At 58.6% G+C, this 26,618-nt stretch overlaps 2 protein-coding genes across 6 annotated transcripts; one reads left to right on the forward strand and one right to left on the reverse strand.

Moving 5' to 3' along the window:
* The first annotated feature begins 1,489 nt into the window (after positions 1-1,489).
* Positions 1,490-11,732, forward strand: Klc3 (kinesin light chain 3). 5 transcript variants are annotated; one of them, XM_037201714.1, is made up of 13 exons: positions 5,834-5,938; positions 6,088-6,353; positions 7,623-7,853; positions 8,336-8,405; positions 9,175-9,394; positions 9,698-9,785; positions 9,864-9,965; positions 10,303-10,476; positions 10,803-10,893; positions 10,970-11,010; positions 11,093-11,193; positions 11,324-11,387; positions 11,548-11,732. In XM_037201714.1, the coding sequence occupies exons 2-13, from the start codon at positions 6,096-6,098 to the stop codon at positions 11,617-11,619; spliced, it is 1,512 nt and encodes a 503-aa protein (XP_037057609.1). In that variant the 5' UTR covers positions 5,834-5,938; positions 6,088-6,095; the 3' UTR covers positions 11,620-11,732. The 5 variants fall into 5 exon arrangements, with proteins under 5 accessions (XP_037057599.1, XP_037057602.1, XP_037057608.1 ...); XM_037201704.1 differs by lacking the exon at positions 5,834-5,938 and adding an exon at positions 1,490-1,578 and having other exon boundaries at positions 11,324-11,732; XM_037201707.1 differs by lacking the exon at positions 5,834-5,938 and adding an exon at positions 1,764-1,823 and having other exon boundaries at positions 11,324-11,732.
* Ercc2 (ERCC excision repair 2, TFIIH core complex helicase subunit) lies at positions 10,572-25,311 on the reverse strand. Its single transcript, XM_028893847.2, has 23 exons — positions 25,239-25,311; positions 24,905-25,004; positions 22,852-22,929; positions 22,714-22,776; positions 22,460-22,573; positions 20,439-20,555; positions 20,235-20,351; positions 19,785-19,908; positions 19,593-19,689; positions 19,371-19,504; positions 19,132-19,300; positions 18,240-18,358; positions 16,111-16,180; positions 15,966-16,035; positions 15,778-15,879; positions 14,638-14,701; positions 14,107-14,228; positions 12,993-13,085; positions 12,830-12,902; positions 12,596-12,666; positions 12,381-12,524; positions 12,127-12,270; positions 10,572-11,901 (listed from the first exon to the last, which is right to left on the reverse strand). The coding sequence occupies exons 1-23, from the start codon at positions 25,241-25,243 to the stop codon at positions 11,809-11,811; spliced, it is 2,283 nt and encodes a 760-aa protein (XP_028749680.1). The 5' UTR covers positions 25,244-25,311; the 3' UTR covers positions 10,572-11,808.
* Between the last annotated feature and the right edge of the window lie 1,307 nt (positions 25,312-26,618).

The following is a 26,618-nucleotide window of genomic DNA, read 5'->3' on the forward strand; positions in this document are numbered from 1 at the left end:
CAGCACTAAGGGAACCAAGGCAGGAGGATGGCCATGACTGTGAGGCCAGACTGGAATACATAGTGAGATCTTGTCTCAAATTTTAATAAAATTAAAAATTGCCAGGCAGTGGTGGCACACGCCTATAATCCCAGCACTCAGGAGGCAGAGGCTGGCGGATTTCTGAGTTCAAGTTCTGGTCTACAGAGGAGTTCCAGGACAGCCAGGGCTACACAGAGGAACTCTGTCTCCAAAAACCAAGATAAATAAATAAATTTAATATTTTTATTTTTTAATATATATATGAAAAAAACCCTGGGATGGCTGAATGGTGTCTTCCCTAGTGTTTACCTGGCTCTCGGTACCATCTCTATCGATGCACACACAGTACCGTTCATGTGAACCAATTCAATCCCGCCCCCCACCCCACCCCAGATAGGGTTTCCCTGTTTCCCTGTGTAGCTTTGGAGCCTGTCCTGGAACTCACTCTGTAGCCCAGGCTGGTCTCGAACTCACAGCGATCCGCCTGCCTCTGCCTCTGGAGTGCTGGGATTAAAGGTGTGCGCCACCACCGCCCCAATCCTTGAAGCCTTTTATTTATTTATTCTTCCTTGAAGCCTTTTAGAAAGCTCTTATTTGGGGGCTGGAGAGGGGGCTCGGTGACTAGGAAGGCCGCCTGCTCTTCCAGAGGACCAGGGTTTATTCCCAGCACCCACATGCTGCTACACAGTTGTGATCCGCAGTCTGTTCCAGGGGATCTGACGCCTTCACACCAATGCACATAAAATAAATTTAAATAAATTATAAAATATTAACTCTTATTGTGTGTATGTATACACAAAGGCACACGTGTGGGTGCACATACTCCATGCATGCGGAGCTCAGAGAAGCAGTTGCGGGAGTCATTTCTCTCCTTGCTCCATGTGGGTCTTGGAGATGAACACCAGGTTGTCAAGCGTGGCAGAATAAGGACTTTTACCAAGTTCTGAGGTTGTGATTATTAAAACAATGTTTTGGGAGATTTTTATCTTTATTGGATGTTTTACCTGCATGTCTGTGCGTCACGTGCATGCTGTGTCTGTGGAGGCCCTGGAAGAGGCTGCTGGATCACCTGGGACTGGAGGTACAGATGGCTTTGAGCCGTCATGTGGGTGCTGAAAACCGAGCCCGGATCCTCCGCAAGAGCAGCCTGTGCTCTTACCTGCTGAGCCATCTCTCCAGCCCTTCATAAAAAATATAAATTACACTTTTACGTATTTATTTCGTATGCACGCACCTACCATTGTACCCATGTGGAAGTCAGAGGATAACTTGTGGGAATCGGTCTCCTTCCACCCTGTGGGTCCCAGAGATCGAACTCAGGCTTGGTGGCAAGCGCCTTTACCGCCTGAGCCCGCTCGCGGGCCCCAAAGAAAGTTTTGGGAAGTTCGCAGACTGCGGGTTTCTCCTAGTGCGGCGGCCGGGGGCGTGGCCTGCGCACCTGCGTGGGCGTGGCCCGGCCCGGCCCCGCCCTCCCGAGGAGCCGCCCGGACCGGCTGCGGCGCAGCGGGGGCCGCGGTGTTTCCGCGCAGCGAGGCGGTTCGGACAGGCGATCGCCAGGTGGGTACGGGGGGATCGGCGGCGACGGCTGCGGGGTCCCCGAGGGGGCCGCGGGCCTGGCGTCGGGGACGAGCCCGGGGGTCCCCGCGGGCCGCGCCGCGCCCCAGCCGGCTAGGAAAACAGCTGTGGGCGGGGCGGGGCCTTGTGACGCGGAGTCCGGTGCGGGGTCTCCGCGGCCGCGGGGAGGGCCTGGCCGGGCTGTCAGAGGGTCACTGGCTGCAGCCTAGGAGTGCAAGACACGCATGGTAAGGGACCCTCCGCGGCGTGTGCAAAAGAGAGGGTGTCAGGCAGGGCGCACTGGGGAAACTGAGGCAGGAGGCGTAGAGTTGGAGGCCAACCTGGGCTACGTAGTGAGACTCTTTCTCAAGCGAGAGCGACAAGGAGGACAGGTTGTGGGTAGCCGTGTCAAAGAGAGAAAGAAAAAGACACGGATGGCTCATTGGGTCAAGGTGCTTGCTGCCAAGCCTGACTTTTTAAGTTTGATCCCCAGGATCCACAAGGTGGAGGAGAGAACTGACTTCCCCAAAGTTGCGGGTTGTCCTCTGACCTTCCGTGCACGTCCGCACACAATGAATATGTAAAGGAAAAGACCAGGCGTCATGATGCTCGCCTTTAATCCCAACACTCGGGAGACAGGTGGATCTCTGAGTTCGAGGCCAGCCTGGTCTACAGAGGGAGTTACAGGACAGCCAGGGCTACACAGAGAAACCCTGAATGTCTATACACATATATAATTTTTGTTGTTTTTCGGGACAGGGTTTCTCTGTGTATCCAGGACGAGTTCTATATCCTGGAACTCGCTCTGTAGCCCAGGCTAGCCTCAAACTCACAGAGATCCACCTGCCTCTGTCTACCAAGTGCTGGGATTAAAGGCGTGCGCCACCACCGCCTGCCCAGCTTATATATAATTTTTTAATAAGGAAGAGAGTCAGACTGTGGGTACAAGTGTAAAAGGGAGATGAGCTACCATGTTACCCTATAATGGGGACAGTGAATGTGGGTGACCCCTGACTGTGTGTGTGTTAGGTGTGGGCTGTACACACTGCTTAGCATGTGTGACAGTGAGATGCCGGGTCTGTGGTCAGCTCTGTACTTGTGGCTGGTTGATGTGTGTGGCCATGTGTGTGTCAGGGAGTGGGGTCTCTTTCGGGGTTGGATCTGGGTGTTGCGCAGCGGTGTGGATGGAGTGTGTGGAATTGTGTCGGTTACATGGGTGATATGTGATGGTCATTGACTGGCTGTTGACACTCTGGTTGTGTGTCCCTGTCATGGAGGTGTGTGTGTGTGTGTGTGTGTGTGTGTGTGTGTGTGACTGTGCCTACAAGCTGGGGTTTGCATAGGTGGTGTGCATGCAAGTGTGTGTGCGTGCATGCGTGTGTGTGTGTGTGTGTGTGTGCGTGCATGCGTGTGTGTGTGTGTGTGTGCGCGCGTGCATGCGTGTGTGTGTGTGTGTGTGTGTGTGTGTGTGTGTGTGTGTGTGTGTGCATGCCTGCTGTATGGACTTGTGAGTGCGTGTGGGGGCGTCGGTATGGCTGAGATGTTCCTGTGCGGGGTGATGGCATGGAAGGCCGGCTGGGCCATGCTGTGCCGTGGTTATCACTGGGCCAGCTCTGCACCTGTGCTGAGGCTCTGTCTGTGGGGCTCCTGGGAGTGCCGGGGACAGCCTGAGTGACAGATGGCTGTGGCTAAGCCATGGCTGTCCCTGTGGTTGCTGATGTGGGTACCTGGCTGTGGTGTGGGGGAGGCTGCGTCTGGGGCTTTGGACTCCGCTGGATTTGAGATTGTGCTGCGGGGTGGGAAGGTGACTCTGGCCGTGCTGGGGACCACAGAGGTTGTGCCTACCTGACTTCTACACACACCCCTGCGCTTTGTGTGTTTGTTTTGGGTTTTTGAGGCAGGGTTTCTTTGTGTGGCCTTGGCTATCCTAGAACTGGCTCCATAGACCAGGCTGGCCTTGAACCCACAGAATTAGGATTTTGACTTAAAATGCTTGAAAAATGACACTCACCAAGTAGAAACTGTATTTCAGAGTTTGTAGTTTGGTCTCTTTCTGGGCACGAATTCTGCATTCTGCAACATGACCCGCTTGTGAGGCTGGGATGTAGAAAAGGCTGTTTTAGGTGGCCCCAAGGTCTTCAGAGGAAACTGGGGCGGGGGAGGGGGGACACGCACTGTGCATCAGAGGATTATCTCTTTTAAAATTATATATATTAATCCAGGTGGTGGCGCACGCCTTTAATTCCAGCACTCGGGAGGCAGAGGCAGGCGGATCTCTGTGAGTTCGAGGCCAGCCTGGTCTACAGAGTGAGTTCCAGGACAGTCAGGAATTGGGGCACACCTGTCATCTTAGCAGTTGTGGTGTGAAGGCAGGAGGATTGCTTCTACTATAAGGCCTGTCTAGGCTACATAGTGATTTTAAAAAAAAAAAAAAGATGTATTTATTATATATACAGTCTTCTGGCATGTGTGCATGCCACCAAATCTCATTGCAGATGGCTGTGAGCCACCATGTGGGTGCTGGGAATTGAACTCAGGACCTCTGGAAGAGCAGCCAGTGATCTTAACCTCTGAGCCACCTCTCCATCCCCTACATACTGATTTTGAGGCCAGCTTGAGCTGCATGAGACCCTGTGTAAAAAACAGATCCCTGGAACGGTGCCGTCTGCCTGTAGCCGGCATTTGAGAGCTGGAGGCAGGAAGGTTTAGCCAAGGATGGCTTTGAACTCCTGATCTGCTGCCTCTGGAGAGCTCAGATCTCTGTTTGCAACACATGCCCATGCCTCAACATTTTTCCCCCCTTTTTGTACAAGGCATGGAGCCCAGGGCCTTGGCCATGCCTGGCCACCCCTTACCAGCATCCACCTTTTCTTTTTAAGATATTTTATGTACATGAGTGTTTGTCTGCATGCATGCATGTGGACCATGTGTGTGCAATGCCCAGAAGAGGGCGAGATCCTCTGGAACTGGAGGTGTGGTTGGGAGCCACCATATGGGGGCAGGGTCCTCTGCAAGAGCAATAAGGGCTTGTGACCACTGAGCCATCTCTCCAGCCCCTAGATTTTCTTTTTTAAAGCAGAGTTGATAGCTACTCAATCGTGATCCTCCTGCCTCAGGCTCCAGTGCCAGCATCACAGGTATATGCTACCACACCTGGCTCTGAGCTGTGTTTTGAAAAGGAGAGAGTGCGGTGCGTTTTGTGTTTCTACGATGAGAAATAAGTTTATTGTGCTGTCTTTCTTTCCTGTTTTTTTTTTTTTATTGTGTTGTATTTCCAATGAGGTCATACATGTCTGCGTGTTAGTTTAGAGAGGGTGCGGGGGCGTGTGAAACAAGGGATTTCGTGTGTTGAGCTGTGTCTGAGATGGGATTCTGTCTGCCATCGTGTCTTTAAGAAGGGCCTGGGCTGGGGCTCGGTTGATAGGAGTGCTTGCCTGGCATGCCCACCCTGGGTGTGCTTAGCATGTCCAGGAGCCGGGTTCATCCCCAGGACCCCATCCACGGAGTGTGGTGATGCGTGTTGTTTAAGGCCATCCTCAGCCATATAGCAAGGTCAAGGCCAGTCTGGAGACAGAAGACCCAACTTCAAAAAAAGTTTAAAAAAGGCTAGGTGTGGTGGCACATCCCTCTAATCCTAGCACTCTGGAGGCAGAGACAGGTGGATTGCTGTGAGTTCTAGACCAGCCTGGGCTACATATTGAGACCCTGTCTGAAAAAGAATAAATAAATAAAAAAGGATGAAGAGAGAGTTTTGTGTGTGTTTCCCGTGGCGTGCATGTGTCTACGAGATTCACCGTCTGTGCCTCTCACTCTGTTACGCACGCACGTATATAAACACACAAAACCCCACATGGGGGACCCTCATCCCTTGCCAGCTTCGTGTCTCATTAAAACCCTAGGCTGTTGGAGCTTGGCTGCTGTGGTCCGGACCCCCGGTCCTGGTCCCTCCAGGTCTTGCCAAGAGGAGCCAACTTTCAGGCCCCTCTCAGACATTCCCCTCCCCACCCCACCCCGCCTCCAGGCCTATGCTCTACTTCTCTGCTTTCAGGGTTCCATCCCTCATCCCCCCCCCCAGTGGCCTGACTGGTTCCTGACAAAAAACACCCTAAGAATGAGCTCACCGGGAGCCGGCCGCCTCCACACGCCCCGCCTCCCAGCCTGGCAGGGGTGGCGCCTCCGGTCCCAGGGCGCTTAGCAGGCTGGGAGCTCTGAGCTAGGGTGTCTGGGGACCTGGGTGGGGGGGCCGGGCCAGGTGAGCGGAGTGCAGCGGGGTGGAGGGGGCCCTGGAGCCAGCTGCTAGACCTCGTAGCTAACTCCGCAGAGTTTAGAGTTGCGCTCAGGGTAGAGCCCTGGGTTTACCAAGGTAGAGGAGAACGCTCCCCGATGAAGGCTGCCTGGGATGGAAAGAGCTCGGGCAGGGAGCTAGCCAGGATGGGTGGGCAGGGGGGTGGCCGGCACGAAGAGAAGCTGTGAGTCCCAGATGGTGACTCCCTCCACCTCACTGCCCCCCAGGAACAGCCATGTCTGTGCAGGTGGCAGCCCCGGGAAGCACAGGGCTGGGCCCAGAGCGCCTGAACCCCGAGGAGCTGGTGCGGCAGACTCGACAGGTAGTCCAGGGGCTGGAGGCCCTGCGGGCTGAGCACTACAGTCTCGCCGGGCACCTGGCCGAGGCCCTGGCTGGGCCGGGTCCCGTGGCCGGAGCGGAGCTGCTGGAGGAGAAGCAACAGGTGGTGAGCCACTCGCTGGAGGCCATCGAGCTGGGGCTGGGCGAGGCCCAGGTACGTGGGACCAGGAGGGGCGTGGGCCTGAGCGGGAGGAAGGCCAGGGATGCGGGTGTGTGTGTGTGTGTGTGTGTGTGTGTGTGTGTGTGTGTGTGTGTGTGAGATCAAGCCTGGTGGGGGAGGCTCAGGAGAAGGACCAGGGATGAGGTGTGTGTGTGTGTGTGTGTGTGTGTGTGTGATCAGGTCTAATGGGGGAGACCCAGGAGAAGGACCAGGGATGAGGGTGTGTGTGTGTGTGTGTGTGTGTGTGTGTGTGTGAGAGAGAGAGAGAGAGAGAGAGAGAGAGAGAGAGAGAGAGAGAGAGAGAGAGAGATCAGGTCTAATGGGGGAGGTCCAGGAGAAGGACCAGGGATGCGGTGTGTGTGTGTGTGTGTGTGTAGGGTCAGGCCTGGTGGGGGAGGCCCAGGGATGAGGGTATCATAATACAGGGGAGGGGGTATAGGTAGTAGGAGATCTGAAGGAACCAGGCCTGGAAGGAGGGACTGAAGGTCAGAGACTCCCTAGGAAGCATTAGGGGTGAGATTTTATGTGTGCCAGATGTGGTCCTCCTGTAGAACTCGGTCCTGGAGGGAGTTTGAGGTTTTCATTATGAATGGTCCCCTGGGTTTTGCTCATGGTAGGCAGGGGCTCTACCACTGAGCCACACCCCAGCCCCTCACTGGGGGATTCTAGGCAGGGGCTCTACCACTGAGCCACACCCCAGCCCCTCACTGGGGGATTCTAGGCAGGGGCTCTACCACTGAGCCACACCCCAGCCCCTCACTGGGGGATCTAGGCAGGGGGTCTACCACTGAGCCCCACCCCAGCCCCTCACTGGGGGGTTCTAGGCAGGGGCTCTACCACTGAGCCACACCCCCAACCCCTCACTGGGGGATTCTAGGCAGGGGCTCTACCACTGAGCCACACCCCAGCCCCTCACTGGGGGATTCTAGGCAGGGGCTCTATCACTGAGCCACACCCCCAGCCCCTCACTGGGGGATTCTAGGCAGGGGCTCCACCACTGAGCCACACCCCTGTTACTTACAGGTGGATTTTAGGCAGGCACTGGATTAAATAGATGGAATAGGAATTAACCGTATGCATATTTTGGGTGAAATCAGGGGTTGCTGGAAAACTCTTATTATCAGAGCCACGCTGTGGGTTATCTTCAGAATCTCGGGGAGCCTGTGTAGAGTGGGTGTATCTGGCCTGATGTAAAGCCTGGGCTGGGGCTGGGGCTGTCCGAGGGATGCGCCCCCTCCTCCTCACGGTCCCGGTGCCTCTCAGGTGCTGCTGGCCCTGTCCGCACATGTGGGTGTGCTGGAGGCTGAGAAGCAGAGGCTGCGGGCGCAGGCGCGGAGGCTAGCCCAGGAGAACACGTGGCTGAGAGAGGAGCTGGAGGAGACGCAGAGGCGACTGCGGGCCAGTGAGGAGGCTGTGGCCCAGCTGGAGGAGGAGAAGAGCCACCTCGAGTTCCTGGGTCAGCTGCGGCAGTATGATGCACCCGAGGAGAGCCAGGTACCAGGGGCAGGGTGAGGAGGGGGTACACAGTCCTTCAGAGCCCTCGGATACCCTCAGGCCTTTCCTAGTACCCCATAACTCTTCCAGCACATGTGGGGTCCCTCCTCAATTCTCCCTCAAGCTCCTGGGTCTTCCCCAGCCCACTGAAACCTCTCAGGCTGACCCACACGTCTTCAAACTCAGAGCTAGTGTAGCCGAGGCTGGAGGATTCTGTGAGTTTGAGGTCAGCCTGGGCTACATAATGAGATGCTTATAAACAAAACCAGTCTTGAAGCCTGGCATGGTGGGTGGCGCACGCCTTTAATCCCAGCACTCTGGAGGCAGAGCCAGGCGCGTCTCTGTGAGTTCAAGGCCAGCCTGGGCTACAGAGTGAGCGAGCCCCTGCCCTAGATGACAGAGAGCCACACAGGGAGGCCAGAATTAGCTTCAGGGCACTGACACTTGCCGTTCTGGGAATTACTCTTTCCTGTTCCCCACAGAGGCCCGAGTCCCCCCCTCGCCGAGACAGCCTGGCTTCTCTGTTCCCCAGTGAAGAGGAGGAAAGGAAAGGTGGGTGTGTGGGAGCCCTGGGCATGATATCCCAGGGTAGCTGCACAGGACTACAGGCTAAGCCTGGGGCGGGAGGCTTGACCGGAGGGACGCCAAGGCCTCTGAGCAGGGCACAGGGCACAGGGCACGGGGCACGGGGAGGGGAGGGGAGGGGAGGGGAGGGGAGGGGAGGGGAGGGGAGGGGAGGGGAGGGGAGGGGAGGGGAGGGGAGGGCAGGGTCCGGAAGATGAAGCAGGTGGCCCTGGTTAGCAGGGAGGTTAGAAGCTGGAAGTTAGGCAGCCTGTGGCCGAGGCAGGCTCGGTTCCGGCACATCCCACTGGCCGGTTAGATTCCTAAAATCCCTGTGTCCGACGACAGCACAGGGCCCTAGTGCCAGAGGTGGCTGTGGGGTGCGGGCTGCGGGCCGTGGGGTGCGGGCCGCGGGGTGCAGTATGTGGGGTGCGGGCCGTGGGGTGCAGGCTGCGGGGTGCAGGCCGCGGGGTGCAGGCTGTGGGGTGCGGGCCGCGGGGTGCGGGCCGTGGCGTGCGGGCCGCGGGGTGCAGGGTGCAGGCCGCGGGGTGCAGGCTGTGAGGTGAGGGGTGCAGGCTGTGGCGTGCAGGCCGCGGGGTGCAGGCTGTGGGGTGCGGGCCGCGGGGTGCAGACTGCGGGGTGCAGGCCGCGGGGTGCAGGCTGCGGAACTCCAGGCTGCGGGGTGCAGGCCGCGGGGTGCAGGCTGCGGGGCTGCGGGCCATGGGGTGCAGGCTGCGGAACTCCACGCCACCTCCCCCAGGTCCCGAGGCAGCTGGAGCTGCAGCAGCGCAGCAGGGTGGTTATGAGATCCCAGCTCGCCTGCGGACCCTGCACAACCTGGTGATCCAGTACGCCGGCCAGGGCCGCTACGAGGTAGCGGTGCCCCTATGCCGCCAGGCCTTGGAGGACCTGGAGCGGAGTTCGGGCCACTGCCATCCTGACGTGGCCACTATGCTTAACATCCTGGCACTGGTATACAGGTGAGGGGTGTGGCTGATTGGAGGGGCCCCGTCTGTGGTCGTGGGGCACCCTGGCGATCCTCTGGCCAGATAAGGCACCTGGGTGGGAACAGAATGGGAGTGAGGGACAATGGAAGGAACAGAGGTGGGGAGGTGGTGAGACCCAGAGCATTGGGGCACCAGGGTGGGCAAGGGACAGGAGACCTGATGCTTGACAGATTTGGCCGTGTGGGAAGACAAGGGGTCCCCTGAAAGATCCAATCATTCCTGGTTAGTCCAGCCTGTGACCCCGGCTTAAACCAGCCTTCTATCCCTTCTCTGCAGGGACCAGAACAAGTACAAGGAGGCCACGGACCTTCTTCACGACGCCCTACAAATCCGGGAGCAGACACTGGGTCCTGAACACCCCGCAGTGAGCAGCCATGCCGGGAGGGCGGGCTGGGGGGGGGGTGTTGCCTTCCTTCCTCCTCTGCCCACTCCCCCCCTGCAGGTGGCCGCTACCCTCAACAACCTGGCCGTCCTCTATGGGAAACGTGGCCGTTACCGGGAGGCAGAGCCCCTGTGCCAACGTGCCCTGGAGATCCGTGAGAAGGTGCTGCGCCCATCCTTTGCCTTGTCTGGTACCACGAGCCATAATCCTGGTGCACCTTGCGTTTGGTGGCAGGTCCTCCCACTTGAGCCGGGAGCACCCAATCTCATGATCCTCCACCCGGATGAGCTTACAGTGCATTCCTGACTTTGACCTCCTGACCCACTTCGTACCCCTAAGCTGATTTGTTGGACTCAGCACCCCATGACCTCTGGCCTTGCTGATTCCCACCCACCATGTTAACTTCCACTTTGTTACTGCATTGCCAACCTGCGACCCTGGTGTGACTGTGGCGTCTCATGGGCCACCCTATGTGACAGATGGCTTGTGTGCCCCCCAGGTCCTGGGTGCCGACCACCCTGATGTGGCCAAGCAGCTCAACAACCTGGCCTTGCTCTGCCAGAACCAGGGCAAGTTCCAGGATGTGGAACGGCACTATGCGCGGGCCCTGAGCATCTACGAGGCCCTGGGGGGGCCTCACGACACCAACGTAGCCAAGACCAAGAACAACCTGGTGAGGCGTGGGTGGGTTCTGTCCTGGGGCGCTGTGCGGAGGGGACCTCGGGCTCCTGCAGTCCTTCAGTACGGAAAACCGGGAGCCAACTCCAGTTTACAGTAGCATGTCAGGCTTTACTGTCACAGCAAATGCCCCCGACAGTTCAGGCATTGAGGTAGGAGTCCGAGGCACAAGGTGGAGCAGGGGCCGGGGCAGCCTGGTTTTCTGGGGTGGTGGGTCTGCACTGTGGTCAGCTAAGGCAGGATGCTGGGGAAGGCGGGCGGGTCTGCGAAGTTCCCAGGCCTGAGCAAGATGCCCACGCCCTGGCCCTGCCCTCCCCGCAGGCCTCGGCCTACCTGAAACAGAACAAGTACCAGCAGGCAGAGGAGCTGTACAAGGAGATCCTCAGCCAGGAGGCCCTGCCCGCCCCACTTGGTGAGCCCCCCCTCCCTCCTGCCCCCCCTGTGTGTGGCGCCCGTCACCCCACCTCCGTGTCCCCTCTGTTCCACAGGAGCCCCCCATGCAGGCACAGCTGGTGACGCTCAGCAGCAGGTAAGCAGGCTCCACCGGGGGCCTGGGCGGGCCCGGTGGGGGTGGCCCCACCGTGTCCCCACATGTCCCTGTGCCCTCCCAGGTCCTGCGTAGGAGCAGCTCCTTCTCCAAGTTCCGGGAGTCCATCCGGCGGGGCAGTGAGAGGCTGGTCTCCCGCCTCCGAGGGGAGAGCGCGGCTGCCGGGTGAGTGAGCGCTGGGCGAGGTCAGCAGCCTGACGTCGGTCAGAGCCGGGGCCTCTCCATGACGTTAGTCAGAGCCGGGGCAGGCTGCAGCCTTCCTCACTCCCTCCCTCCCTCCTGTCCTCCTCTGAAGGATGAAAAGGGCCGTGTCACTCAACATGCTCAACATGGACGGCCCACGGGCTGCCAGGACGCAGGTGAGGGCCAGTGGCGGAGCGGGCGCTGCTGCGGGCTCAGCAACTGGGGAAGGGGGGGCTTCCTCCTGGGGACTCGGGATAGGGGTGAGTGGCGGGCAGGAGATGGCACGGCCCAGCGTCAGCTGGGAAGGACCCCAACCGCTCCTGTGCCCGCCCCCAGCTCTCGACGCGGCACCTGAGTGAGACCCCCCGGACCCTCAGCGCCAGCACCCAGGACTTGAGCCCGCGCTAAGTGGACTGGCTGCAGTGGCCGCCGCTGCTCGGGAAGCGGGGAAGCGGGGTGGGTGGCACCCGTGGACCGGGATCCTGCTGTCCCCTCCCTGCAATTAAAGGCTGCACACGGGACTGGGTGTTCGCCTGAGGCCCGGGACCCTCCGGCACCCCGGGGAGCCACAGGTGTCCCCGCCGCCGCCGTCCGTCTTCAGAGCTGCTGTGCGATCTGCTCGATGCGCTGCAGCATCTCCTCCGACTGCAGCTGCTCCAGACTGAGCAGTGACAGGCCCAGCTGATCCTCCTGGGGGTGGGGTAAAGGCAGGGGGTCAAACTGCACCCATCCACCTGACCCGTGTCCGGAGACCGGGGTGCTTGGCCGAACTAGGGGACGGGCGCCAGGCTGTCCCATCAGTGCCCCGGGCTGTCCACTCTGCCTTCCCTCCTGGACTTGGGGACCCTGGGGTGACTAGGAAAAGTGTGCTGCGCCCCTGGGAAGGAGGGAGGAGGGGCGGGGCCCAGGGCTTACCTGGTGGAAGGGCTGGGCCATCTGCCGCAGGAAGTACTTGGCAACCTGCACGCCCTCGTCCACGGTCAGGTTGAGGTTGGAGTCGGTCAGGTGCTCCTGGATCCATCGAGGAAGCTTGCCGCGCTTGTCGGCCCGAGCGAACCGCTGTGAGGAAGGGGGGGGCACATCAGACCCCAGGTTGGAGCCAGGCTGCCCCCCGCCGCCCCTGTGAGGAAGTGGGACCGGCCGGGGGGCCCAGAGGCCCTGAGCCCCACCTTGTCAGCGAAGACCATGAGCCCATAGTCTGTCTTGCCCCTGATGGCCCGGCCCACACACTGGGCTGCATGGCGCATGGCGTCGAAGGTGAGAAAGTCATTCTCGCGGATCTGGAACTGGTCCCGCAGGTACTCTAGCCGGGCCTGGGGTGAGGGAGGATCTAAGGTAGAGGGCCAGCCCTTCCCTCACCCCCCCCCACTGCTTCCCCACTCACCTTGAGAATCCGGCTCTGGGTGTAGACGTAGGGGACGCCAAACATGATCACAGCCCGCCCGTAGTGATGCACTGGGGCAGGAGAGCACGGTTACACTCCGGGCCGGCCAGGCTGTGTGCTCAGGGTTGCCCCGGGGACAGAAAGGGGACGGGACCCCTCTGCATGCCCGTGGTCCCCAAGGGAGCAGCCACGGTAGGGTGGGGGGCCTCTGGGCTGACAGCCGGGTCCACTCACCGAAGTCAATCCCTTCTGACACTTTGCCCCGAGCCACTGAGAGCAGAATGGCCCCCCGGCCGTTCTCGCAGGCCTAGGGAGGTGGAGGCAGGCAGTCACTCCTCAGCCCTCTCCCGCCCTGCCTGCCGGCAGCTGGCATCCCCTGCCTGTCCCAGGCACCCACCTCTTGGTACTTCTCCAGGGCCACACTGGTCTCCGCCCCGTCCTGGGTCTCAATGAAGAGCAGCTTGTTCCTCTGGATGTTCTCAAGGATGCCCTGGGGGTGACAGGGGTTCGGACAAGGGGCCACGCAGGCCCAACCCTCCTGTTCCGGCCCCACTGCTGTGACCGCCCAGGGGGGTCCTTCTCTGGGCCCCAGCTGTCCAGCCTCTTTGGCAGTCCAAAGTGGGGAGCTGATCACCACCCAGGAAGGTGGGCATGGGGCCCAAAGGGGCCAGTGCAGGTGGAGGGCCTGACCGTAATCCAGGCAGGACCAACCAGGGGTTACCCTGAGTTCAAATCTGTCACTGCAATGATAAGGAACTGAGACGCAAGTCAGGCCACCCATCGGGACAAGACACAGGGTCCAGAGGCACCAGCCAGGGTCACTTGGGCAGCTCAGTGAGCAGAGCTCCTCACAACAGCCACCTCACCGAGTTCAGAAGACGAGACCCAGGTGCCTCATAGACACAGCCAAGAGCCTACCGGCCCAAGCCCTCAGGCCGGCAAATCTCCTTTTTTTCAGTACTAGGGATCGACTGTGACAACGGCCTGTACATGTCACGCACACGCTCTACCGTTTAACTAAACCTACAGCCCCTCACTGGGGAAGTCCACACTAGGTACCTGCCTGAGGCACACCCAGTCTTCGGGGCCTGTTCGAACCCAGGCCTGAGAGCTGGGCTCACTGCAGTCACAAGACACAAGGGCACCAGAACCCCCACGGCCTCATCCACACACTTTCGAGAGCTCCTGGAGCCGGAGTTCTGGTCCGGCCTAACTCCCCGGAACCTTACGGTCACAGCACCGCCCCTGCCCCCTGCCCCTCCCGGCACCAGGCCTACTTGCTGGGGATGTCGTCTGCAGTAGCCCCCAGAGCAGCGCAGCCCAGGCCCAGAGGGTGCTCCCCTCTGGCGGAGGGGGGCACTGAAGAGCCTGCAGGCTTCTGGGGGGGGTGGGCAGGGGTGCTGCTGGCGCCACTGTCCTGTGCTGTGATGCGTGTGACCAGGGGAAACGGGGCGTGGAGCCCCAACAGGGAGAGCAGAGATGAGGGTCTGGGCAGCGGTGGCTAGGCGTACCTGCTCATACCAGGAGGCCACAGTGCTTTCCATGTACTGGTAGCTGGTGAAGAAGGCCACAATACCGTCGGGGACCACAGCAGACATCTCCAGCAGGAGGTTGCCATAGTTGCGGATTACAGCTAGGGAGAGGGGGTTAGGGACTGGATCCTCCCCTGGCACCCACTGAGGCTCCTTATCTTTACCCACACCCATACCAATTCACCCTCCCAAGCCTATTAGAGGGCGGCCCGCCACCCCGAGGTTCATCAAGGCCATATGACACGTCACAGCACAAGAAACATGCAGCAGTGGCTGTGTCTCTTCCAGACGACACTCAGAAGCCAGCGCCCCATGTCCCAAGGGCCCTGTGCTATGTACTGAGGCTCAGTGATGTGCCTGGTGGCGCAGCTCCCACAGTGAAGAGACCCAGGGCAGGTCTAACCCGCAGCGGGCCACTGAGGGTGGGGGGGAGGCCCGTGTTAGCCACAGAGGCTGGGGTCCCATTATGGGGCCCCTCACCCACCCCAAGCAGACCCATAGGTGACTCACCAATGTCTTCCCTGGTCTCAAATTTGGAGCTGATGGCCACCTGGTCATTACCACGGCCAATGATCTGGAAGAGCGGCGTGAAGGTGATGTGACACACTATAGCCGAACGCCCCCTTTTTGAGATGGTGTTTCATGTAGCCCAGGCTGGCCTTTAGATGAGGAGCCTCACTGAGGCTATCCATCCTCGCAAGCCCATGAGAAGGCTGTTCCCCAGCCTCTGAAGTTCTGTGTAGCCAACGTGCTCCTGAATTAACTCCTGGTCCTCCTGCCCACATCCCAAGATCACGGGCCTGCCTCACCACACCGGGCATGCACTGCCGGGCACGGAACCCAAGGCCTGCTGTGTGCTAGGCAAGCACCCGACCAGATAAGGCCCGAGCTCAGGAAAGCCTTGTGCGGACAGCGGATTGGACAGCCCTAGGCCTGTGGTTGGCACTGCTTAGGCAAATGCCTGGTGCTCAGCCGTGAGCCACCAGCCTCCAACCACACAGCAGCAAGCCCCAGGGAAGGGACCGCTGTGCTCTAAGCAAGGCTACACTCCAGCCTTGGAGTACAGGTCACCCACAGCACACACCCATCAGCAACCCTCCCCGGTCCACCACGCCAGTCCCCGGCTCTAAGAACAACCGTCTAACCCCGCTGGCGAGAGAGGAGGCCTGCATCTGCACACAGACCCACCCTCTGGCACCTACCGCCCTCTACAAGTTCCTGCTCCACAAGCACACAGCCGGGCTACAAACCCTGATAAGGTTTAAAGTGTTTCGGATCTTGTGCCAGGCAGCATCCCCAGCCACAGCTGGCTGCCTGTGGCTGTGGGGTGAACATGGCTAGCAACCTGCTGGGCTCTAAACTCCAAAGCAGAGGCCAGGGGCTGAGAGGACACAGCTCTGCCCAAAGCTTCAGGGGGAGGCTCACTGCCCAAGTCACGGATGGGTGACAAATGGCAACCCACCCTGACCAAGATGGCGGCCAAGCAGCCCTGCCCTGCCCCGATGCGCACTCTGCGCGGCGTCCCTAAGCACGACGCCCTCCCATGCAGGCATCATCTGGTGGCTTGCTGCACCCACCAGGCCTGAGCCTCAGCTGAGCGGCCGACACAGAAGCCAGGAGGAGGGGACCCCACCTGTCTCGCCCACTCACCATTGGGCAGAGGCAGACTCGGGCTAGCGTCATGGTGAAGGTTGCCATTGTGACGGGGTGGAAGTCCAGGATCTTGGGGTAGATGTCCAGTGGGGACAGTGTCTGCAACAGAGACAGCAAGGGAGCCTTCAGCAGGACGGGGCAGGGACCGGGGGCCCCATGGAGCAACAGCACAAAGGCGTCCTCACCCCAGAGGTGATGATGACAGACTGGAAGCGTTCAAACACAGGCTTGATGGCCAAGGAGGCGTCCATACAGCTGCAGGACAACACAGGGGTCACACAGGGCGGGGCGGGGTCGAGGCCGTCCCGTCCACACAGCGCTGCATCTCACCTGAAGTGCAGGATGGGGTTGGCGATGGTGGGGGTCCTGTCATCGAAGGGCTCGATGATAATGGTGAAGCCTGGTGGAGGAGGCGGCTGGTGAGTCTCACGGTCACAACATGGCCCGTGTGTCACCCCAGACGCTCACCGTCCAAGTGAGACCCAGGCACCAGGGCGCACAACCGCCCTGACCTGCCCACTTCTCTGCGGGGCTGGACTGCAAATGCTCAGGACTTCACTGCATGGCCCTGCAGGGAGGCTGGGCCTGCCCTTCCCCAGGCAGCTCTGCACCCCGCCTCTCACCCCTGCTCCCCACATGCAGCCGGGGAGATGCTGTGGCACCTCAAGCTGGCTGGTGTCCCCACACTCCTCCAGTAACCCACAAGTGTGCCCACGGAGTGTGCGCAGCCACCCACAAGTGTGCCCACGGAGTGTGCGCAGCCACCCACAAGTGTGCCCACGGAGTGTGCGCAGCCACCCACAAGTGTGCCCACGGAGTGTGCGCAGCCACCCACAAGTGTGCCCACGGAGTGTGCGCAGCCACCCACAAGTGTGCCCATGGACTGTGCGCAGCCACCCACAAGTGTGCCCACGGAGTGTGCGCAGCCACCCCTGCTCCCGGCTGCTGTGCCGGCTTCATCCCCGGGGAGGCTGGTGCTCCTGTTCCCCGCAGCATGGCCACACTTCCAGTATCACCTTCTGGAATGATCTTTGCTCCTGGGGGGGCTAGGAGCAAAGATCATTCCAGAAAGGCTGTGACTCCTCTGTGTGTGTGTGTGTGTGTGTGTGTGTGTGTGTGTGTGTGTGTGAGTGTGTGTGTAAGTGTGAGTGTGTGCGAGTGTGAGTGTGTGAGTGTGTGAGTGTGAGTGTGTGTGTGAGTGTGTGTGAGTGTGTGAGTGAGTGTGAGAGTGTGTGTGTGATTGGGGTGGGGGGTGAGGCTGCCTTAGATCCTGCTGTTTCCACAGGGCCAGGGTGTGTGTGTGTGTGTGTGTGTGTGTGTGTGTGTGTGTGTGTGAGAGAGAGAGAGAGAGAGAGATTGGGGTGGGGGGTGAGGCTGCCTTAGATCCTGCTGTTTCCACACGGCCCGGCCTGGCCCATTTGTTGACTGAACAAATACATTCACAGATTGTTTCACTTGGCAAGAAGCTGTGCCGAGGACTCAGCAGTGACAACAGAGCCTTGGTCCCATCCACAAGGGCTCCCCTTGCACTGGGGGACGACAACGATCCAGAGACCCAGCCGGGACAGAGGACGGGCAGGCCCAGCACGGAGTGGGGGCGCTTTCTGAGAGCTGAGGACTCCGGCAGGGGATGGGGCGCAGGGAAGGAGGTTCAAGCCAGAATGTGACGGACGGTAGGAGGGGAGCGAGAACAAGGAAGGCCAACTGGGCCAGGGCTGACCGCAGAAGGAAGTGGGCAGCTGCCGCCGGTAGCCCTGGGGTGGGGCTGGCGGCCGCGGGGTATCCTCCTCCTTCGGAGGCTGACACCACAGGATGCCAGCTGACCTGGTTTCCTGACTACGGTAGTAATCCCCAGGGATAGGCTTAGAAACTCAGTGTAAAGCTGGGCAGGGGTGGGAGTGGGGAGGGGGGGCGGACGGACCCAGCAAAAGCCTCCAGAATGTCTCCCTCTGCATCAGCCTACATCCCTCTCCCTCAAGGCCTTCATGCCCAGCACCATGCTTCTACACCCTGGCCTCTTCCTCCCAAGGCTCTCCCAAGCCCCCTTCCTGTCCCCCCAGTCTATGGCCCTCCCTCTCCCTGCTAGATGAACCGGGAAAGCCATAATCTCACTAAGTGCATGCCTCGCTCAGAACCTGCCATGGCTCCGCAGTACCTCAGTCACACCTGGGGACTCCTCACCCAGCCCCAGGTGAGCTGACCCCATAGCATCCCTCGGGTCGGTGTCACCCCACTGCCCCCTCCATTTCTCCGCTCTGCACCACATGGAACCTCTGGACACACGCATCTGGACAGGAGGCTCGCTCACTCAGGAACACTGTACAGCTCCCAGGGCCCTCAACATAGCTCAGACTCACTCCCGGGGTCTTGCACGCCCCAACCTCCTGCTAACACCCCGCCCGACTTGGCCGGGCCCCCAAGGCCTGCTGTCAGGGCCCAGTGGAGGCGGGAGAGCTTACCCTTGGCGTAAGTGCTGACGAGGGTGGCGAAGTTAGCGAGGAGCGTGAGCGGGGAGAAGTCGGCCAGGTCCGCAATCTCCAAGGTATGCAGCAGGGAGCGGAGCCGCTCAGCACAGAACCTGGGAGAGAGGCGGTGGGGCCGGAGAGGGGGCAACAGTGGGCTCTCGGCCGCGCGTTCCCTGGGTACCTGGGCATGTCTGCGGCCAGGCTCTCGGCCGCGCGTTCCCTGGGTACCTGGGCATGTCTGCGGCCAGGCTCTCGGCCGCGCGTTCCCTGGGTACCTGGGCATGTCTGCGGCCAGGCTCTCGGCCGCGCGTTCCCTGGGTACCTGGGCATGTCTGCGGCCAGGCTCTCGGCCGCGCGTTCCCCGGGTACCTGGGTATGTCTGTGGCCAGCCTGTCCCCACACTGTGCACGACACCCAGAGCTCCCACTCCAGGACGGCACAGAGCACTACCCCACGGGACACAGACTCACCGTGACACAAGACCCACGGCCACCAGTCACCTGCCTCTGCCCTGCCACACTCCCCCTAAGCCAGCGTCACGGACCCCAGTGCTCAAAGAACAGCCACACAGTTCCCCAGGTTCCCAGAGGTTGTGTCACCTGCACGGCCCCTACACACACACACACACACACACACACACGCACGCACGCACGCACGCACGCACGCGCACGCACGCACGCACGCACGCACACACACACGCACGCACGCACGCATGCACACACACACACGCGCACACGCACACACACATGGCTGAGGAAGCACATGTAGTCCCGCAGCACTCGCAGCCAACCGACCTCAGAGTCCCATGGCCCCCCACATCCAGCTCTGACCTGACCCCCTCATCACCAGCGACAGTCTGGACCCGTGGTCCCACTGCGGGCCGCACCTGAGGGGTTTGCGCTGGATGCACACGCGTTGGGCCAGGCCGCTCAGGAAGGCGGGTGGACTCTCCTGCACCACGTGCTGCACACGCAGCCGCCATTTGACGTACTCCAGCAGGCGCCGCAGGAAGCCCAGGAAGTGCTCAGCAGTGCGGATGGAGCCTGGTACAGCCTCTGCAGGGAGACCGAGTCAGCAGGGACAGGGAGGGGTGTGAGGGGCGGCGGTGGGCGGGACATGGCTCACCTTGCAGTATTTCGTCGGGCAGCACAGGGTTGGCCAGGTGGGCATCCGTCTCCCGTGCCACACTGGCCTCCCGCAGCCCCTCCACCAGGCGCCGGTACTCATCCCGCAGCCGCTGCTCATCCGTCTCCTTGATCCTGATGGGGACATGGGATAGGAGCTGGAATGGAGTAGGTGTCCAGGGCCACCGAGGCAGACCCAGCCCACAGGGAGCAGGGTGGGCACCTGAGCACGGTCTTCTGCAGGGTGTCTAAGTTGCTCTGGCAGCGGTCCAGAGTCCTGCGGGTGAGGTTGACACTCATGGAGTCAATGCAGACATTGTCTAGGGAGGCAAGTGGAGAGCTGGGCTCAGCCGGGCTTCGGGGGGAGCGGGGGCAGAGGGCTGCCACTGTCTGCACACCCTGGCACCCTCCTCACCGATGTTGTGGGCTTCATCGAAGACCACCACAGCCTTGCGGGCCAGCTCTTTGGACACCAGGTCTGCGATCTTGGGGTCCAGGAGGTAGTGGTAGCTGTAAACCACCACGTTGGCATGCAGGATCTGGGCACACAGAGGGAAAGATTGTCCGGGGCCCTGCTGCCCCCTGCCATACCACTCCATAGATGTGACACAAAGACAGACATAGCAGATGGACGGAAAGACAGACGTGATCGGCCCTCAGTGAGGACCACAGACAGACAGGACATAAACAGAGGTAACAGGCTGGAGACAGACGTCAACAAGGATGCAGGCAGACAGATGGGCTGACAGACGGGTGGGCACTGTGGCTCATGCCTACAACCCCCACAACTGGGAACCTGAGCTTTGAGGTCAGCCTGGGCTACAAACGAGATCCTGTCTCAGAAGAAAACAAAACAACTCTTCACCGAGTATCGAGCCAGGAAGTAGGGGCACCAGCCCTGCCGCTGCCCCAGGGCTTTCAGGTCATCCAGGTTGTAGATGCCCGCAGCGAGGGGCACCTGGCGTCCATGCGTGTCAAACTCCTGGGGCAAGGGCAGAGGATGGCAGGGTCAGGGCGAGCTGCTGTCCAGAGCGTCTCTGCCCTCCCCGGCCCGGGCCCTTCCCTGTACCTCGTAGAAGCGGCAGTGCGGCAGGCTGGCGTCCTGCTGGTACTGTGCCCGCACGTACGAGGCTGTGAGGCTGTGGCACTTGCCATCCACGTCCTTCCCAAAGCGCAGTGGCGTCACCTGAGGGTTCAGGGGACAGCTTACAACAGAGACAGCAGACAGTGCATGCCAGCCATGCCCACCTGGGTCTCCAAACTCGGACACCAGGAAGAGCATGTCAGCTGGGGTTTCTGGGTAACGAACCTCACCGGAGTCACTGGTAGGTAAAAGGACTTACCAGTGCAGGGATGTCACAGTGAGAGCACAGCTAAGACTCAAAACTGTCACTAGAGCTGGGCGTGGCAGCGTGTGCCTGTAATCCCAGTTACTCGGGCAGCTGAAGCAGGAATGCATACCCAGGCCAGTCTGGGCAACTTACCAAGGGCTACCTCACAGTAAAATGTGGAAAGGAGCTGGGGGTGTGTCTCAATGGCAGGCAGAGTGCTTGCTAGCACACACAAAGCCCTAGGGGCAATCCTTATCATAGTAAAACCAACCAGAGGGCCAGCTGGACGGCTCAGTGCGCCTGATGATCTGAGTGCACTCCCCGGGATCCACACAGTGGAAGAGAACAGACTCCCACAAGTTGTCTTTTCACCCACACATGTGCACTGGGACACATGCCCCCACTTCCCAGCATGCACACACTCACATGCACACACACATCCACATGCACACGCACACACAAATAATTTATACACACAAATAATATATAAATGTTTAAAAAATAAAAACCTAAGCTCTCTAAAAATCAAGCCAGACAGGGCTGGAGACATGGCTGTGTCCTGATGAATTCAGGTCCTGAGTTCAATTCCCAGCAACCACATGGTGGCTCACAACCATCTACAGTGGGATCTGATGCCATCTTCTGGCATAAAGGTGTACATGCAGATAGAGCACTCATACATAATATAAATAAATAAATCTTAAAAAAAGAAAGAAAAAAAAAACCGCCAGGCGGTGGTGGCCACCTTTAATCCCAGCACTTGGGAGGCAAAGCCAGGAGGATCTGTGAGTTTGAGGCCAGTCTGGTCTATAAGAGTGAGATCCAGGACAGGCACCAAAACTACACAGAGAAACCCTGTCTTGAAAAACTTAAAAAAAAAAAAAATCAAGCCAGACAGTGGTGGTGCACGCCTTTAATCCCAGCACTCGGGAGGCAGAAGCAGGGGGATTTCTGAGTTTGGGGCCTGTAGCTCGTTTTCCTGTGTCCCGCCTGGTCCTGCAGCCATTCAGACCCAAGAGGCCTATATTATTTTCAAACTATATGGCCTAATGACTCAGGCTTCTTGCTAGCTAGCTCTTACATCTTAAACTAACCCATTTCTACAAATCTATACTTTACCACGTGGCTTGTGGCTTACTGGACTTCACATCCTGCTTCTCCTGGTGGAGCAGCATCTTCTCAGCTCTGCCTTTCTCCTCCCTCTCTCTCTCTCTAGTTGGAATGTCCTGCCTGACCTGACTCTGCCTCATCATTGGACCAACAGCTTTATTTATCAACCAATCAGAGCAACACACATTCACAGCATACAGAACGATGTTCCACAGCAGGGGCCAGCCTGGTCTACAGAGTGAGTCTACAAGTGAGAGCCCAGGAAAGACAGAGAAACCCTATCTTCATTGAATAGCCCTTGGCTCAGCTGTGTTTTGGGTTCTGGACACCTGTGGGCTTTGGAATACCTGCATACATATAATGGACACGGTCAGCTAGGACCTGAGGCTGCCATGAAGTTAACTTACGTTTCCTGTATACAAAAATCCCAATATTCCGAGTAAGCTACCATTTAGACTTTGACCTATCCCATAAGGTCAAATGTGAAATTCTGAGGCACCACCCCAGCACTCAGGCAGTTTCTGATCTTGGATGAGCCAGGATCTAACAACTGAAAAAGGAGTTCCGTTGCTGGTGACTTCATACTGGCCAAGGCTTTTCTCTGGGCCTTGTAGTGGGTAGCCCAAGGCTGGGGGAGGCCGGGTCTCACCTCCGGATGAATGCACAGGTTCTTTCTCGAGCTCAGAGCCAGTCCCAAGAACGGCAGCTTCTCGCCCTCCTGCTGCTCATAGAAGCTGAGCAGCTTGCGAAGTTCTTCTATGACCTGCTTAGACGATGGGGACATTTGGTGGGGACCTCAGGACAAGCATAAGCTCCTGCCCACCAGACCAGTGAGGGCAGCAACTGGGGACCACCGAGGCCCAGGGGAGGGGACGGAGGGCAGGGTCCATCTGCACTACCCACCTTCTCAATCTCTGGCACTGTCCGTGAGCAGTAGATAAGTTTGGTCACCTCCAGCGGAAAAGCCTGTGGGTGACAATCAGCTCAGCCCATCCAGTCCCTCCCCGCTTCCCAGTCCAGGCACTCAGGACGGTCACTCACCCTCTGGTAGGCCACGATCAGGGCCAGCAGGGACACTGTCTTCCCGGTGCCTGAGGGCATCTCCAAGACTCCATGACCCTGAAAGTTGGGCACACACGGGCTCTCAGAACCTCAGGGACATGAACTCTAGGGACCCTCGCTGATACGCCACTATCTGGGAACACAACACACACAATGGTGGAACTGCCATCAAGGCCACCAGAAGAACTGGCTTCATTTCCGATTCTCCTTTTTGCTGGAGTTTTTTTTTTATTTTTCATTCTTAATTTTCGCCCCAAGGATATTGCTATGCGGCCTTGGCTAGTCTAGCACTTGCTATGTACCTCCAGCGGGCTTCGAACTCCTGGCAATCCTCCTGCCTCCACCTCCTGAGTACTAGGGTTACAGGCTGAGCCCTATTTCTCTGTCCTTGCTGAGCAGCAGAAGGAAAGAACCTTTACCTCTCTGCATCACATCTGGGTCACAGCATCCTTGCTTCTACATGGCTCTATAACCTTACTTGAAGCAAGATTGTGAGGGCTGCCGGGCGGTGATAGCGGTGGTGGCACACGCCTTTAATCCCAGCACTCATGAGGCAGAGGCAGGGGGATCTATGAGTTCGAGACCAGCCTGGGCTACAGAGTGAGCTCCAGGACAGCTAGGGCTACACAGAGAAACTGTGTCTTGAAAAAACAAAACAAAAAGATTGAAAGGACCAATAGAATGTGGGCTGTCGAGACGTCTCAGCAGGTAAAGGCACTGTGGCCATGCCTGATCACCCGAGTTCAATCCCTAGGACCTACATGGAAGGGAAGAACCAACTGCCTCTTAGAAGTTGTCCTCTGACCTCCACATGCACACACATATATACACACACTCTAAATAACTACAGTTAAAGTTTTTTTTAAAGTTTATGTTCAGGGCTGTCAAGACGGCTAAGCATGTAAAAGTGGTCGCCACCAAGCCTACCAGCCTGAGTCTGAACCCCAGAACCCACATAGAAATGGAGACAACCAAGTCTACACAGTTGTCCTCGGACCTCCTTCCCTCCACTACTGTGACTGCAAACACACCAAATAGAACCTCTGCGTGTCAACACCAGTCAGCTCGTCCAAGGCTGTCACCCAAGCTACCCAGGAACCCAAGGCAGGAAGATTGCTAAAATCAGTGTCAGCCTGGGTAACTTAGTGATGTCCTGTCTCATACAAAAAGGAAAGAGGGATGGGATGTAGCTCGGGGTACAGGTACTTTGCCCAGCATGTTAGCTGAATTCCTAGCACACACACACACACACACACACACACACACACACAAAACAAAATGGCCCCCTCCCCCCATCAGCCTGAGTTGGAAACTGCTGCCTTTCATGTGTCCTCATGACAACCTAGAAAGGCTGTCACTAGCTCGATCTTAAAGAACATTAATTTGTGTGTGTGTGTGTACTATGCGCATGCAGTGCCTGCAGAATCAGGAAGAGGATGCCGGATCCCCTGGAGCTGAAGTCACAGCTCGTTGTGAGTGGCGGATATGGACACTGGGAATCAAACTGGGGTCCTCTGGAAGGGCAGTAAGCCTCCTTAACCACTGAGCCACCTCTCCCGAGTCTCCTTTTTAGGCAGAGTCCCATAAACCCCAGAATGATCACCAGCACATTACTGTTCTCCTCTTCTTCAAGGCAGGAGGGTTGTTAAATTCAGTGTGGGCCTGGACTGCGGAGTGAGTTTGGGCAAGTTAGTGAGTTCCTATCGCATTACAAAAGGTAAAGAGAGGGCTTTGATGTAGCTGGAGGCCCAGGAACTTGCCCAGCACACTGGTTCAATTCTTTCTATGGAACAGGTTCTCTCTCTATAGCCCAGGCTGTCCTGAAACTCCATATGTAGCCCAGGCTGCAGACAAAGTCACAGGGCTCCTCCTGCCTCTGCCTCTGGAGTACTGCATTTTGATCCTCCTGCCTCCACGTTCTGAGTGCTGGGCTTGCAGGCTCGGGCTAACGTGCCCGGCCCCCGACAGGACGTTAGCCCGAGGGAGCCACGGGCGTGCACGGAGAGCAGCCGCCCGCCGCCCCGCCACCCACCTTGGCGTCCAGAGTGCGCTTCAGCTCCAGCATGTAGGAGAACTGCTCCGGGTAGATGTAGTCGTACGGGAAATAGACCAGCAGCCCGTCCACGTTGAGCCTGGCGGCGGCGGCGAAGGCGAAGGCAAAGCGTCGGTGCCCGGTGCTCTCGGGCCGCCCCGGCTTCCGCGCCGCCCGCCCGCCCGCCCCCGCGGCATCTCCCCGCCACGGACCCCGAAGCCACCCGGGCCGGTCTCCGCAGCCTCTCCACGCCGCGCCCCGGCCCCGGCGCCGCGCCCCGGCCGCCCCATCGCCCACCGCCGCGCGGACCGCTCTTCCCGGACCCCCCTCTCACTTCATGGCGCCTTGCTGGGGCCTCCGCTCCACCGCCTCCTGAATATTCAACGAGGGGGGCGTGCGCCTAGAGCCCCGCCTCCCTCGCGACGCCATTGGCCGAGCCCGCCCGCCACTTCGCCAATCGGAAGGTTGGCGCGTGCGCACGGAGGCGGGAGGGCGGGCCCGGGAGAGAGGCGGCGCCCGAGGCATCGCTGAGGACCGCCGAGGACTGCGAACAGCATGTGGAAGGAAGAGAGCCGAGAGAGTCGATCCAGCTCATTGACGTTAGTTAGCCCTTCCTGGTTCGGTCCTGGTGGTCCAAGCAGTGAATGGAATTTAGGGGAGAAACAGAGAAATTGGAGGCCCTGAGGAGCCCTTCAGTTACAATGGTTTAGTTGTGCCCGACAAACACGGATTTATTAAAATACTGGTGTCCAGACTTAACACAAGAAACCTAAAATCAGCTTCTCCCATTTATTTGAGCCCCCACTCTATTACGTGTTTTTTAAAAATTCATTAAGGGGCTGGAGGGACCGCTCAGCGGTTAAGAGAACTTTCTGATCTTGGAGAGGACTCCCAAGATCGGTTGGGTTCCCAGTCTCCCACATCGGGCAACTTACAATCACCTGTCATGCCAGCTCCAAGAGATCCCGCACCTCTGTGCACTCAGGTGCACAGACACACTCTGGAGGCAGAGGCAGAAAATTCATCCTTGGCTGCTATAAATCTCCTATAGGCTAGTCTAGGCTATATGAGAACATTGTCTCAAGAAAGAAAAAAACCAGTCTGCCACCACCAATACATACATACACAAAAAGCAAGCAAACAAACAAACAAAAACACTTTACCAACTGACCTATCTCCCTCAGTGCCTCCTTTTAATCACGTTTTATTATTTATTTATTTATTTTGGTTTTTTTGAGATAGGATTTCTCTGTGTATTCCTGGCTGGCCTCGAACTCAGAGATCCACCAGCTTTTGCCTCCTGAGTGCTGGGATTAAAGGTGTGCGCCACCATCGCCGCCCGCACATTTTATTTTTTTATAATGTGGGTATGTGTCCAAGGTAGAGCATGTAGAAGAGCACACGCTGAGGGGAGAGGAAGCCTGAGAAGTCAGTACTGTACCTTGCACCATATGTGGGACGTGAACTCAGGGTCATCTCACAAGGCCCCCACCTCCATCCCATCCCACTCTGTTGACAGTCTCAATATGTAGCCCAAGCTGGCCTGGAGCTTGCTATGTAGCTCAGTCTTGTGATTCATTCACCTTAGACTCCTGAGGACTGGGACGACAGGGCAGGAAATGCAGTCTGGTATTGCTCCTCCCTGGAATGCTACTTCACTTGATGTCCCCAAGTCACTCAGACCCCTTGCTCACACGTCACCTTTTCTTTTCTT

The sequence above is a fragment of the Peromyscus leucopus genome, chromosome 1 (assembly GCF_004664715.2).
Source record: "Peromyscus leucopus breed LL Stock chromosome 1, UCI_PerLeu_2.1, whole genome shotgun sequence".
In the NCBI taxonomy this organism is placed as follows: domain Eukaryota; kingdom Metazoa; phylum Chordata; class Mammalia; order Rodentia; family Cricetidae; genus Peromyscus; species Peromyscus leucopus.

Excerpts from the sequence above, each read along its gene's own strand:
- Klc3 (XM_037201704.1), top strand. The coding sequence starts at position 6,096 with ATGTCTGTGCAGGTGGCAGCCCCGGGAAGCACAGGGCTGGGCCCAGAG. Across the intron at positions 8,406-9,174 it reads TGAAGAGGAGGAAAGGAAAG|GTCCCGAGGCAGCTGGAGCT; the intron begins GTGGGTGTGTGG and ends CACCTCCCCCAG. Across the intron at positions 9,395-9,697 it reads ATCCTGGCACTGGTATACAG|GGACCAGAACAAGTACAAGG; the intron begins GTGAGGGGTGTG and ends CCTTCTCTGCAG.
- Ercc2 (XM_028893847.2), bottom strand. Across the intron at positions 12,903-12,992 it reads CCCTGGAGAAGTACCAAGAG|GCCTGCGAGAACGGCCGGGG; the intron begins GTGGGTGCCTGG and ends CCACCTCCCTAG. Across the intron at positions 11,902-12,126 it reads TGGCCCAGCCCTTCCACCAG|GAGGATCAGCTGGGCCTGTC; the intron begins GTAAGCCCTGGG and ends CCCCACCCCCAG.